Source organism: Stegostoma tigrinum, chromosome 4 (genome assembly GCF_030684315.1).
Source record: "Stegostoma tigrinum isolate sSteTig4 chromosome 4, sSteTig4.hap1, whole genome shotgun sequence".
Classification (NCBI taxonomy): Eukaryota; Metazoa; Chordata; class Chondrichthyes; order Orectolobiformes; family Stegostomatidae; genus Stegostoma; species Stegostoma tigrinum.
This window is the reverse complement of record NC_081357.1, coordinates 100,413,321-100,426,732: the sequence shown is the minus strand read 5'-3', so window position 1 is coordinate 100,426,732 and position 13,412 is coordinate 100,413,321. Positions and strand designations below refer to the sequence as shown.

The 13,412-nt window shown below is 43.4% G+C and overlaps 1 protein-coding gene across 1 annotated transcript in view; it reads left to right on the top strand.

The window, feature by feature from the left end:
- Nucleotides 1–10,406, top strand: part of mlip (muscular LMNA-interacting protein) — a 155,540-nt gene extending 145,134 nt beyond the window's left edge. The window contains 1 exon segment of the mRNA XM_059645705.1: nucleotides 10,289–10,406. Within this exon segment, the coding sequence (XP_059501688.1) occupies nucleotides 10,289–10,406 (118 nt within the window).
- Nucleotides 10,407–13,412: the final 3,006 nt, after the last annotated feature.

Sequence of the window (13,412 nt, the reverse complement as noted above, 5' to 3'; positions counted from 1 at the left end):
CCCATGATGGACATGTCATCAAGAGAATGGGAGGGGGAGTGGAAATGGTTTGCGACTGGGAGGTGCAGTTGTTTGTTGCGAACTGAGCGGAGGTGTTCTGCAAAGCGGTCCCCAAGCCTCCGCTTGGTTTCCCCAATGTAGAGAAAGCCGCACCGGGTACAGTGGATGCAGTATACCACATTGGCAGATGTGCAGGTGAACCTCTGCTTAATGTGGAATGTCATCTTGGGGCCTGGGATGGGGGTGAGGGAGGAGGTGTGGGGACAAGTGTAGCATTTCCTGCGGTTGCAGGGGAAGGTGCCGGGTGTGGTGGGGTTGGAGGGCAGTGTGGAGCGAACAAGGGAGTCACGGAGAGAGTGGTCTCTCCGGAAAGCAGACAGGGGTGGGGATGGAAAAATGTCTTGGGTGGTGGGGTCGGATTGTAAATGGCGGAAGTGTCGGAGGATAATGCGTTGTATCCGGAGGTTGGTAGGGTGGTGTGTGAGAACGAGGGGGATCCTCTTGGGGCGGTTGTGGCGGGGGCGGGGTGTGAGGGATGTGTCGCGGGAAATGCGGGAGACGCGGTCAAGGGCGTTCTCAATCACCGTGGGGGGGAAGTTGCGGTCCTTAAAGAACTTGGACATCTGGGATGTGCGGGAGTGGAATGTCTTATCGTGGGAGCAGATGCGGCGGAGGCGGAGGAATTGGGAATAGGGGATGGAGTTTTTGCAGGAGGGTGGGTGGGAGGAGGTGTATTCTAGGTAGCTGTGGGAGTCGGTGGGCTTGAAATGGACATCAGTTACAAGCTGGTTGCCTGAGATGGAGACTGAGAGGTCCAGGAAGGTGAGGGATGTGCTGGAGATGGCCCAGGTGAACTGAAGGTTGGGGTGGAAGGTGTTGGTGAAGTGGATGAACTGTTCGAGCTCCTCTGGGGAGCAAGAGGCGGCGCCGATACAGTCATCAATGTACCGGAGGAAGAGGTGGGGTTTGGGGCCTGTGTAGGTGCGGAAGATGGACTGTTCCACGTAACCTACAAAGAGGCAGGCATAGCTGGGGCCCATGCGGGTGCCCATGGCCACCCCCTTAGTCTGTAGGAAGTGGGAGGAGTCAAAAGAGAAGTTGTTGAGTGTGAGGACGAGTTCCGCTAGGCGGATGAGAGTGTCGGTGGAGGGGGCCTGGTCGGGCCTGCGGGACAGGAAGAAGCGGAGGGCCTTGAGGCCATCTCCATGCGGAATGCAGGTGTACAGGGACTGGACGTCCATGGTGAATATGAGGTGTTGGGGGCCAGGGAATTGGAAGTCCTGGAGGAGGTGGAGGGCGTGGGTGGTGTCACGGACATAGGTGGGGAGTTCCTGGACCAAAGGGGAGAAAATGGAGTCCAGATAGGTGGAGATGAGTTCGGTGGGGCAGGAGCAGGCTGAGACGATGGGTCGACCAGGGCAGGCAGGTTCACAGTTAACTGGCTGGTTTGGCAGGGCTCCTGGGCCTTTTGATCTGGCTCTAAGAGCCGCCAACCAATCAGAGAATGGCAACTCTTCAGTCCCAACAGCTCCACTAGGTGGTCACTTCTGGGACTACAATAGGTCTGGGAAATAGAGCAGCCATGGAGGCCCTGGAAGGCAGCGATGTGGGCACGGAAGGGAGTATCTACAGCAGTGACCACTGGTGAGGTCATCCTTATGACACAGAATATCTATTGGAGAGTAGCAACCCCTCAGAAGCCTGAAAATACCAATAGTGATGTGAAGAGGCCCCTAACTTGCACTTAATAGACTGCTTAAGGGCCTCAGTTGGTCCCAGGAAAGACATATCCTCGAATGAGGACATATGATCTTTTCAAATAATTGAACTTCAAGTAGCAAGGACCTTAGCATCATAACAGAAAGACCAACATTCCTATAATGATGTGGCAGCAATCAGAGATCTCAAAGTTCTTCACAATCAATAAAGTACCTTTAAAGAGTGGTCACTGTTGTACTGTAGCAAATTCAGCAGATAATTGGTGCACAGCAAGATCCCACATTGTCAGCAGTGATGCCTATCCCTCAATTTGAAGATGATGTCTGCTCAGACGGTGTAGGCGTATGAATGGCTAGCAACTCATCATGGTCAGACTCACTTGAATTTTCTAATGAGATTCCTTCCCTTAATTTAAATAGCGTAGTGAAACATGGAAGCTGTATCCAAAGAACACTCCACTAGAATGAAAATGTAAGTGAAGAGAATTCACTTCACTGTTATATTCACTGCTTCAACTCTGTAAAGCTGGAGATCCCGCTGGAGCCAATATTGTGGAGGATTATAATCCTAGCCACTTTTTAGGGTCTATTCCAGATCAGACATTCTTGTGAGATATTTCGGGTGACTTAACTATGAGAAGGCCAAGCTTAACACTTAATAATCTGAAGAACTGATCTAATTCTTAACGTTCCTAAGAAAAAGAACCAGCAAAGATTAATACTGCCCTTCAGGTATGATCTAATTCTTAACTTTCCTAAGAAAAAGAACCAGCAAAGATTAATACTGCCCTTCAGGTAGCCTCCTTCATAAGTTACAGCTAGACTAAAACTCCCAGACCCTATCAGGGTCCTGACATATCATTGCATGTATGAACTCCAAATGAAGTGCGCACAGAGATGGCTGCTAATACAGCTGACTATTTGGAGCAATATCTTTTCTAAATTATATAAAGGTTCATGGAAGAACTTAACATGTAATTCACATTTGATGGGAAGTCAATTGCAAAAGCAGAAGTATTTTCTTGGTTCTAATAGGTAATAAATTACCAAGAGTATTGATGATGCTCAACAACATTTAGAGTAGCATTTACACTAAATGCTCAAATAGAAAGCTGCAGAGTTTAACAGGATACTACTAATTCATATGAGAATTTTCATTGCCACAAAACAGCAATAGTGCCTATATTATGAGAACACATCTCAAAATCTGCTGTGTATTTCAAATACTCATGCAATTATAAGGCTGAACCACAGCAGGTCAGGTAGCATCCATGGAGAAAGAGCAGGCTAATGTTTTGAGTCTAGATGACTCTTCAGAGCTCTGATGAAGAGTCATATAGACCTGAAACGTTAGGTTGCTCTGTCTCTCTGTGGATGCTGCCTGGCCCGCTGTGATCTCCAGTACTTTTGTTTTCAGTATGAATTCCAGCATCTGCAATAATTTGATCCTATAAAGCTGAACCAGCAGGAAGCATTTGAACACACATGTTGGTGAACACCCTTTAAGCTAATCAATACTATTAAGCATGGTATGACCATGCTAGGAGTGGTCAGCTATTGAGGGTAATTGTCCATAAGGCAATAACTGCTGATCCCAATAAGCTGGACAGTCATGAGTGAGAGTTTCAGAGACATCCTGGATGTGTGAGCTCAGGCCATAGGCCAAAGTCTCAGCCTCAATAGGCAACATATATTCTGTAGCATGGCTCAGCTCCAAAGGGGCCACAACTGCCTTGGTGAATAATAGGAAAAGATGCAGCAAGAGCTCAAGCCCCCATATGGAAAATTAGGAAAGACTATTCTGTACAATCAGGTGGTATCATTAGGATCGACATCATGTGGAGGTAGGAAGGCAGCAGAATCACAATTAGACCTTCAATGCATCTCTGAAGAGTTCGCCTTCTCTAATCCTCTCACTAGGCAAGCCCATTGAAGTTGAATCAGACAACATTCACAAATGTAGCATGTAGTGTCAGCAAAGTGACAACAATATCTACGTATCGCTCTGTCAGTAAAAAAAGGTGGAGACTGCAAGTTATAAATATTACATTTATTATTCAATATTTTCAAACTTCCTGTTTTCAAAAAGACTGAGCACGGAGGGTTAAGTGGAAATATTAATTGCTGATAACTTGTCTTAGCTGCACATCTTCTGGTAATGTCTGTTCCCCTGGGAATGGTCAAACCCTTGGTGCATAAACCTGCTTTAATGATCCACTGAAACAGGAACTAACATAAGGCCTGGGACTCAGCTCTTAAGCATTGAATTTTAAAAGGAAGTTGTGCAGCTGGGAAAATGTGCTGCTGCTTTGATGCTACTAATCTATGTGTGTGCAGTTCTTTGGCTGCAGTTCTGATCACAGAACATGTCATTTGCCACAGACTGTGGTTCCGATAACACTTTTTCTTTTTACACGGGCACTGAATAAACATATGAATTCAATTGCATTATTCGCATCCAATCATTATTGTCTGTGTTTGCTGCACTGACTTACTAACATGACACAAGTGCAACCCAATTTCGTACTCCATTCCTGGCAGCGTATTGTGTGCAGGAAAAATGGATGGGACTCAGCATGTTGGAGGTCTGGAAATGCTGGGTGCAGATGTGGACTGTGACACTGCTGTGTGTGTGCTCTTGGAATGTGGCAAACTTGTACTTATATGAGGAAGGGACTAAGAGAACATTGACTGAGCAATCCTAGCTATCCATTCCAGCATCATGATCTGGAAAATAACATGTTCAGGAGCTGGAAGTAATGGCAAATGAATGGCAGTATTTAAGTGGCTCTGACCAGGTATTGAATTCTGGTGGGGTTAACGCATGAGAAAAAGAGAGGATTGGGCAATTAGTTGACAAGTTGAAGAAGACAGAAGGTTATATTGGATTTGAGACAGCTCAGAAATAGAGGAGAGAGCAGGGAGAGGGAATGGAAATTGTTGGAAACCAGGCACAATATTTTGAGCCTGTAAGGAGAACTGTGAAGAATAGTTCCCATAATGACATCGAGCTTGGAGAGAACTGCTATTTTCATCATCTCCAAAGGATGTTAAACCAAGGGAATTGGTTAATCCAACTGTGTTCAAAAGGCAGTTTGTCATAAATACATATATATTTGTAAGCTAAGAATTGCACATGATTTTAGGGGAAAAAAAAGACTGTCCAAAGCTTTTAAAAAGATGAGATTGCTTTTATAGCCTCAAAGGTTTGATAAACATACTTGAACAGAAATCTTAGGATCTATGATGGTGCTGTATAACAATAGCCACTGAACACTTGGTTTACATCCTGGAAAATGTTAAGGAGCTATTAAAAGTTTGAAGGAACCTGGCAGGAGAGAAAACATCTCCCTCTCTCAGTCAGTCAAAGATAAACATTAAATGAAAACCAGCTGAGGAGATATCTCATGAAACATTATCTAGGAATTAGAAAGTTTGAGAAATCAGCGAACTGTTGATTCATCCAAAAGTTATTGGTCCAACTGGCCTTCCTCCTGAGCCAAGGGTCTTCCATAATACTATGGCTGACAGCAACTTTGGTCTCCAAGGGAAATTGAAGGAATTGTGACAAGTCAATTCATTCTACCCTTTCATTCAGACTTCATTCACAAAGTTTATTTTTTTCCTTTTACACCCATAATACTTCTGCACAATTGTCTTTCCCAGTATGTCAATGAAGTGTGTATATGTTAGGATTAAGGTGTAATGTAATTTGATTCCACATTGTAGTCTAGTTAATAATTTGTGCTGTTGAAATAATAGGTTTGCTCTTAATAAACAAGTTATCTTGGCAATTATTAAAGAGCCTGATGAATTGTTTTTAATCTTAGTTACAGTAATGTAGCAAAGGAAAGTACGATTTTATTGACTAAATAAGACATTTACACGTTGAGTTCAGCTCATGGAGTAGTTCCAGCACAGCCCTCCCATCAGAGTCAGAAGAAAGTATGGAGTTTGGTTTGATTCTTTTGCAGACAACGTGAAATTGGATGCAGAATAATAGTAATCAGTAAAAGATAGAAGGACGGATACTAGGTATTTTAATAATAGGATGACATTAAAAGCAGCTAAAACATTTTTGAAAGATGGAGGAGATATGATAGAAGTATCATAGAATCTCCACAGTGCAGAAGCAGTCACTTTGGTCCATTGAGTCCGTATTGACCCTCCCACAGCCAATCCATCTAACCTGTACATTTTTGGACTATGGGAGGAAACCAGAGCAAACACACAGATGCAGGTAGAATGCACAAACTTCACGCACTCACCTGTGGGTGGAATTGAACCGGGATCCCTGGCACTGTGAGGCAACAGTGCTAGACACTGAGCCACACAAATATCCTTGATTGATTCATAATATACAACTAAAGCTAAGCTAATGGAATTGCTGAAGTAGTGAAAGATGGAATTCCTTCCAAAATTTGGGAAAGCAGTGAATATCAAGATAAATAAGAACAGAAATGCTGGAGAAACTCAACTGGTCTGGCTGCACCATATGAAGAGTAAAATAGAGTTTCAATTTCAGTATGACGTTTCTCTGGAAATTCAGGTTCTCCATTTCTCTCTCCACAGACACTGCTAGACTTACTGAGTTTCTCCAGCACTGTGGTTTTTTTAAAAATTCCAGATCAAGCTAAAGCTGAGGTCAAAGTTCATTAAGCCTAAGAGATGAATCTCTTTCCAGGAAAACACAAAGTCTTATTGAGTTTATTGATCAAACTGACATTTATGATGTTTGCCAGTAGTTAAACTGATCATTTGCTGAAGACTGGGCAATGTGAAAAATTAAATGCCCAGCTTCATTGTATGGAAAAAAAGATATGGGGTAGGCTTTCCTTACAGAAGAGTCAGCTAGCTCAGGATGGAAGTGACTGGAGGCTGGAACAGAGCAGGCTGATCACCTACTTCAGCTTGATCTTTGGACAAGAGCACATAAACCAGGCCACTTCTGATTGTGTTATATGTGTGAAATAATTGTACAGATGCCAATATCCCATCACCAAATCATCCTTTATTCACATGTACACAGTACCCTGGCTGTGGCCAGCCAGCTCAGAGTCAGTTCCCTGAACTGAAGAGATTCTAATCTCGTGATCAGAGATTATGGGAACTGCAGATGCTGGAGAATCCAAGATAACAAGTAGTAGAGATTAAACATATTGTCATGAGGAGGAAAGGAAGGATATCTAAAAACAGAGCATGCTAATGACCAAAACACGTGATGACCATTTTGGCCAGAGTGAAAGGAAATGTTAATGTGTAATGTTAACAAGGCTATCTGACAGCTTGGATGTAGTACATGGATTTGCTTCTAGTCACTAATCACCATAATTTGAATTTTCCTGGACATTCTAAACTTGAAATTTGAAAGCTTCATACTCAAATGATGATTAGATGCAATTGACATGGAGAAATCAAAGTGAACTGCTTGTTTGTTAAGCATTCCCATTGAAGGTGCAGACTATTCTGACTGGCACAGTGACAAATCGTAAATGGCTCATGAATAGCAGGGTAAAGGGGTTCCAACAACACACTGAAGGTGCTGCTGGAGGAATTCAGGGGAGGCAAATGCAGTGTATCTATAGGGCAGGAAGGACTGAAGTCGGTCTCTTCACCTTTCTATCCCTCACTCCTTCAACAACAGGTATTGTTCTGCCTAGTGTCATCTCTGGCTGTTCAACCCCTAGACTGAGGACAAACCCTAACAATTTTGTCTTTTTCTGTTGGTGCAGACTTCATGGGTTGAAGGGCCTCTTATGTACTGTGTGGATCTGTGACTATAAGATGACCATGAGTAAGCACTTCCCTTCTCCTGGTGGTTTCTGTGAGGCGTCTAACAAGAAGGAGTAGTACATTGTGTACTCTAATTAAGTGGAGGCATCAGAAAATACCTAAAAGAAATGTTGCTTACGCTTTGGTGAAATCTTAATTAGGTGTTCATGCAAATCTTCCTGCTATTTCTCAGAAGTCCTCCTCATAACTTCTATAGCAGTGATCACAAAATTGTGAGTACTACTTCAAGTGATGAGCAACCCTTTGAGTGGAGTCTGGGGGAAAACAGTGGCGTTATGAAGATGTCACTGTCCAGAAGGCCAAAGGCTAATATTCTGGGATGGGGGTGTGAGGTGGCAATGTTCAAATCCCACTGTGGTAGCTGGTGTAATTCAGATTCAATTACCAAAACAAATCTGGAATCGAAATTTATTCTCAGTAATGATGACAACAAAACTATAACATTTAGTCTTAAAACCCCATCTGGTCCTGTAAAGCCCTTTTAGTATGGAAATGTGCCATCCTTACCCGGTCTGGCCTTCATGTGACTCCATAACTTTGGCAATATGGTTGACTCATAACAACCATCTGAACTGGCCTAGCTTGCCACTCAGTGCAACGATGATTAGGGAAGGGCAAAAAATGCTGACCTTGCTGGGAATACCCATCTCCCAAAGAGAGGAAAGATAACAGTCAGTGTCAACTCCGCAAGGTTGAGCGCTGCCATGCATCTATCATTTTCATGGATGTTAGCAGCTACTTTTAAGGGCAAACAGATATTCTGGATCTGGGTCATATTGCCTGACAGGATTGCGCAAGCAGTTTCCATGGTAATTGCAAAATTGTAGGAAATGAATAGGTTTGGGGGTGTGGGGGTGGGAGGGGTGTACTGGCTAGATTGGACAGATTAGATGGGATGATTAGTGTCTCCATGTGCAGTAAGGTTAATGACTAAGGCAGACATTTGGAAAGCCTGAGTGAAATGACAGAACCCCATAAATTTCTGCAACGTGACCCATGTAGTTATATGAGCTGTTGCTTGGTAAGCAGGGGGATGGTATCTGATGTCATGCCTGGTGGGTATCCTTGGGTGAACTCCAAATGTGCACTCTGGTGGTGTGAAATTTGTGGCATCTACAAGAGGGCACCTCATTTGCACGGGCAGTGGAGGGGAAGGAGTAGGGATGCACCTGCAGCCATCACTTTGGGTGGGAGACATCTCTTATGCTTTTTTGACCCACATGCCCTGTTAAATGGCTATCTGATTGCTCTTGGATGGGGCTGTCCCTTCTCCATGATCCTGGCACTGTTCTCACCAGATTGGAGCATGGGAAATGATCCCTGGCTCTCACCCCAACCCCACGCTGGAATTTTGAAAGCGAGCTCCACACTTTGTTATCTTGCATGGCACTTGCAGGCCACTCTACTAGTGTCTAGGTCATTTCTTTGTAGCCGTTGAAATGAGACAACTTGTGACCGTCTCATTAACCCCTGAAAATTAAACTCCAATGAAATAAATAAATTCTAATGCAGATGAAATGACAGGTTTTTTTTGTATAGGCTGGGAGCCAAGGAATCTCATGATTACACAGTTCAGTGTGCAATTTTTTAAGTAAATAACAATTTTATAATTTACAACTTGATATCATAGAACGTTTTTTTTCCACTCCAAAACAGAGGTTTCCTCAGAGAAAGGCATGATTATGCCATTTGAGCTGGAGGATAATCGTAATAAAAATCAGGAGGCAAGAAGTGAGCATAAAAATGTTTGGTTTCCAGAGTACCAAGTATTCTTGCTGAAAGACTTTAGTGGGTAATCTTCAAGCAACGTAAAATGTTCTATACATCAACACTGTTATCTGTGTTGGAGGATGCACAGTCACCTGGAATGCTATCTTTCGCATTTGAAAACATAATTAATAAAGATTTGCTTTACTGATTTCTGCCATTATAAATTGAATGATGTATTCACAAAGGAATTCAGTCAGTTGTAATTATAAATGGTTAAGTGGATTCCTGAATTATTAATAATATATGGTAAGACTGATATTTGAGCTTGTAAGGGAAATACCCATCAAATAACTTACATAAACTGTTTTAATTCCATACAGGGAGCAATAAAAGTTTAAGGGGAATCTTCAGGTAATTTTTATTCCTTTTCAGACTTCTGAGGCACTTCTGAGCTATCCAAAATAAAATATAACTTGAATAATATTTCAGAGTAGATGACTGAAAGCAACTTCAATGCATGCAACTTTAAGATGCAGCCTGCTGTGTTTAGATTTCTGAATTTTCATTTCTACCAAATGAGGAAATTTTTATATTTGTTGAATATGTTTCTAATATGATCATCTTTAAAATAGCGCCGGTAAGATGCAAGTGGGATGAGGAAATTTTGGAGGTGTGGCAGCACTAACAATCTTCGAGGTGGCCAAACTGGCTTCTTGTGTTGAAATGACAGTTTAACCTTTGGCGGGAGGAAGCCACCAGTTTAGTAAAGAAATTGAAACAACGCTTGAAATGGGCAGGCCTTTCTTAATGTGACAATGCCTTGTGACTTTGTTACATTTATCTTTATGCAATCCTTGACTCATAAGTTGCAGGAGGCCACAGGTGTGAGCCTTTGCGTATAGGCCAGAATGGACCTGCTGCAGGACCTCAAGTGCTACCTCCAGAGGGGCACACAGCATAAGCTATTTGTTCACCAAATATATTGATTTCTACTTTGATCTCCTGTTTTAGATCAGCGCATCCTGGTAAGAAGAATAAAACAATTTCTTTTTTGTTTCCTGTTGCAGCTGGTCCTTCACAGATCAGAAGCATGGACCCCATCAGACATGCAATGCCCAGATCAGTGCAGGTGGCAAAGGAGCTAGTGTCTCATTAACTGGCTCAGGGAGAGAGTCCAGTGCCTGAGCATAGACCTTCCATATGTCCATCGATTGGATGGTAATTATTTTCACGTTGCAGCAAGTATTATCCAGTATACAATTTATTTCACAGATCACAGAATTCCTATGATGTGGAAACAGGCCCTTCGGTCCACACTGATGCTCAGAGCATCTCACTCAGACCAATCCCCTATAACCCACCTAATCTAAACATCCCTAAACACTGCGGGTGATTTGCCATGGCCAATACACCTAACCTGCTCTTCTTTGGACTGTGGGAGAAAGTCAGAGCACCCAGAGGAAACCCATGCAGACACAGGGAGAATGTGCAAACTCCATACAGACAGTCACCCGAGGATATAATTGAACCTGGGTCCCTGGTGCTGTAAGGCTGTATTAGAACATAGAACAATACAGCGCGGAACAGTACCTTTGGCCCTCGATGTTGCACCGACCTGTGAACTAATCTAAGCCCCTCCCCCTACACTATTCCATCATTATCCATATGCTTATCCAAGGACTGTTTAAATGCCCCTAATGTGGCTGAGTTAACTATATTGGCAGGCAGGGCGTTCCACGCCCTTACCACTCTCTGAGTAAAGAACCTGCCTCTGACATCTGTCTTAAATCTATCACTCCTTAATTTGTAGCTATGCTCCCTTGTACAAGTTGAAGTCATCATCCTCGGAAAAAGACTCTCATTGTCCACCCTATCTAATTCTCTGATCATCTTGTATGTCTCTATTAAATCCCCTCTTAGCCTCCTTCTCTGCAATGAGAACAGACCCAAGCTCCTCAGCCTTTCTTCATAGGGCCTGCGCTCCAGACCAGGCAACATCCTGGTAAATCTCCTCTGCACCTTTTCCAATGTTTCCACATCCTTCCTGTAATGGGGCGACCAGAACTGCATGCAATATTCCAAATGAAGCCGCACTAGCATTTTGTACAGTTGCAGCATGACATTACAGCTCCGGAACTCAATCCCTCTACCAATAAAACCTAACACACTGTAAGCCTTCTTAACAACACTATCAACCTGGGTGGAAACTTTCAGGGATCTATGTACATGGACACCAAGATCCCTCTACACATCCACACTACCAAGAATCTTTCCATTGACCTGATATTCTGGCTTCCTATTATTCCTCCCAAAGTGAATCACCTCACATTTATCCGTATTAAACTTCATTTGCCATCTTTCGGCCCAATTCTGCAGTTTATCCAAGTCTCCCTGCAACCTGTAACATTCTTCCACACAGTCCACCACTCCACCGACTTTAGTGTCATCTGCAAACTTACTAACCCATCCACCTATGTCTGCGTCCAAATCATTTATAAAAATCACAAACAGCAGTGGTCCCAAAACAGATCCTTGTGGCACACCACTGGTGACCTGACTCCAGGTTGAACATTTTCCATCAACCACCACTCGTTGCCTTCTTACAGAAAGCCAGTTTCTAATCCAAACTGCTAAATCTCCCTCAATCCCGTGCCGCTGTATTTTCTCCAATAGCCCACCATGTGGAACCTTATCAAAGGCTTTACTGAAGTCCTTGTACACCACGTCAACTGCCCTTCCCTCATCCACATGCTTAGTCACCTTCTCAAAAAGCTCAATGAGGTTTGTGAAACATGACCTGCCCTTGACGAATCCATGCTGACTATCTCCAATCAAATTGTTCCTTGCTAGATGATTATAAATCCTATCTCTTATAATCCTTTACAAAACTTTTCCTACAACGGACGTAAGGCTCACAGGTCTATAATTACCTGGGTCATCCCTACTGCCCTTTTTGAACAAGGGCACAACATTTGCAATCCTCCAGTCCTCTGGTACTAAACCTGTAGACAATGAGGACTCAAAGATCAAGGCCAAAGCTCTGCCACCTCCTCCCTAGCTTCCCAGGCAATCCTCGGAAAAATCCCATCTGGCCCAGGGGATTTATCTACCTTCACGCCTTCTAGAATTGATAACACCTCCTCCTTACTAACCTCAATCCTTTCAGTTCTAGTAGTCCGTAACTCAATCATCTCCTCTACAATATTCTCCTGTTCCTCAGTGAAAACAGATGAGAAATAATCATTCAGCACCTCTCCAATCTCCACAGGGTCCACACACAACTTCCCACTTCTGTCTTTGACTGGCCCTATTCCTACCCTAGTCATCCTCTTATTCCTCACATTCCTATAGAAAGCTTTAGGGTTCTCCTTGATTCTACCTGCCAATGTCTGCTCATGTCCCCTCCTTGCTCTTCTTGACTCTCTCTTTAAATTCTTCCTAGCTAATCTGTAATTCTCCATTGCCTCATCTGAACCATCTCGTCTCATCGTCACATAAACCTCCCTCTTCCGCTTAACAAGAGATATAATTTCTTTAGTAAATCACGGTTCCCTTACCTTATCACTTCCTCCCTGCCTGACAGGGACATACCTATCTAGGACACGCAATATCTGTTCCTTAAACCAGCTCCACATTTCGATTGTCCCCATCTCCTGCATTATGCTACCCCATTCTATGCTTCCTAAGTCTTGCCTAATCGCATTACAATTGCCCTTCCCCCATCTATAACTCTTGCCCTGTGGCAAGTTCCTATCCCTTTCCATTGCTAAAGTAAACATAACCAAAATTATGGTCACTCTCTCCAAAGTGCTCACTTACCACTAAATCAAACACCTGGCCTGGTTCATTAGCAAGTACCAGATCCAGTGTGGCCTCCCCTCTTGTCGGCCCTTCGACATACTGTGTCAGGAAACCCTCCTGCACACATTGGACAAAAACTGATCCATTCGACATAGTAGAGTTATAGCATTTCCAGTCAATGTTAGGGAAGTTAAAGTCTCCCATAATGACCACCCTGTTCCTTTCACTCCTGCCCAGAATAGTTTTGCCGATCCTCTCCTCCACATCCCTGGAACTTTGTGGGGGCCTTGAAAAAACTCCCAGGAGTGTTACCTCTTCTCTCCTGTTTCTGATCTCAGCCTATACCACCTCAGTAGATGAGTCCTCATCAAAAGTTCTTTCAGCCACCGT